This window comes from Bison bison, unplaced genomic scaffold (genome assembly GCF_000754665.1).
Source record: "Bison bison bison isolate TAMUID 2011002044 unplaced genomic scaffold, Bison_UMD1.0 scf7180017854344, whole genome shotgun sequence".
NCBI lineage: Eukaryota > Metazoa > Chordata > Mammalia > Artiodactyla > Bovidae > Bison > Bison bison.
In genome coordinates, this window is record NW_011484917.1 from 6,138 (window position 1) to 6,862 (window position 725).

The window sequence follows — 725 nt, forward strand, 5'->3', positions numbered from 1 at the left end:
TTTCTTTGGGCCTTCAGGTTGCAGGGACCCAGGCCAGGGCTGCTCAGTTTTTAAGTCACCAAATGCCCACGTAGACACACGTTTCAGCCAAGAGCAACCAGAAAGGGGATACAGGAGCCCTGGGGCTGAGCCTGGCTCTCTCTTCCCATGAGCATGCTTTCCAGACACAGCAAAGTGTCTGCCTACACTGCTGCGTGGGGGAAAAGTAGACCTGGCCGGTGAGCTGGATGTTCTTTAGTCACCTGTGCCCTGTTCTCGCCTTCAGCTGGGCAGCGAAACCCTGATGCTCGCTCTGTCCTCGTGGAGCCCTGGGTCTGGGCTCACCTGGTGCTACTGAGGACCCAAAGGCTCAGGCTCCCTGTCCACCTCTGAGCCTTTGCCCTCTTGGCTGAAGCCCTGCTGCCTCACCTGGACCCTGTTCTTGCAAGTCAAGGAGATCTCCACGATGAAGACAGTCTCAGTAGAAATGACAGCATCCGAGGTGGTATAGTAGGAAGGGGTGATCTGGGGCTCCACACAGGCCTCTGCTGCAGGGAGGAGGCAGAGAGGGAGGGATAAGGCCTGGCTTTCGCTCACTGAGTTGCAGGGCAGAAGGGACCACCCTACCCCACTTCCCAGAGCTCATCCACTAAAGACACAATGGGCCCTTTGGACCCTGCCAGGTGGAGTCTGGGAGACGGATCCAAATGACCAATCAGAAGTGCAGGGGACAAGAGGGGTGGGGT

The 725-nt window shown here is 57.7% G+C and overlaps 1 protein-coding gene across 1 annotated transcript in view; it reads right to left on the reverse strand.

Annotated features, from left to right (window-relative positions):
* SSR4 (signal sequence receptor, delta) overlaps window positions 1-725 on the reverse strand; it is a 5,561-nt gene that overhangs the window by 2,400 nt on the left and 2,436 nt on the right. Inside the window, exon 2 of the mRNA XM_010856575.1 lies at window positions 409-620. Within this exon, the coding sequence (XP_010854877.1) occupies window positions 409-620 (212 nt within the window). The remainder of the gene's footprint in view (window positions 1-408; window positions 621-725) is intronic.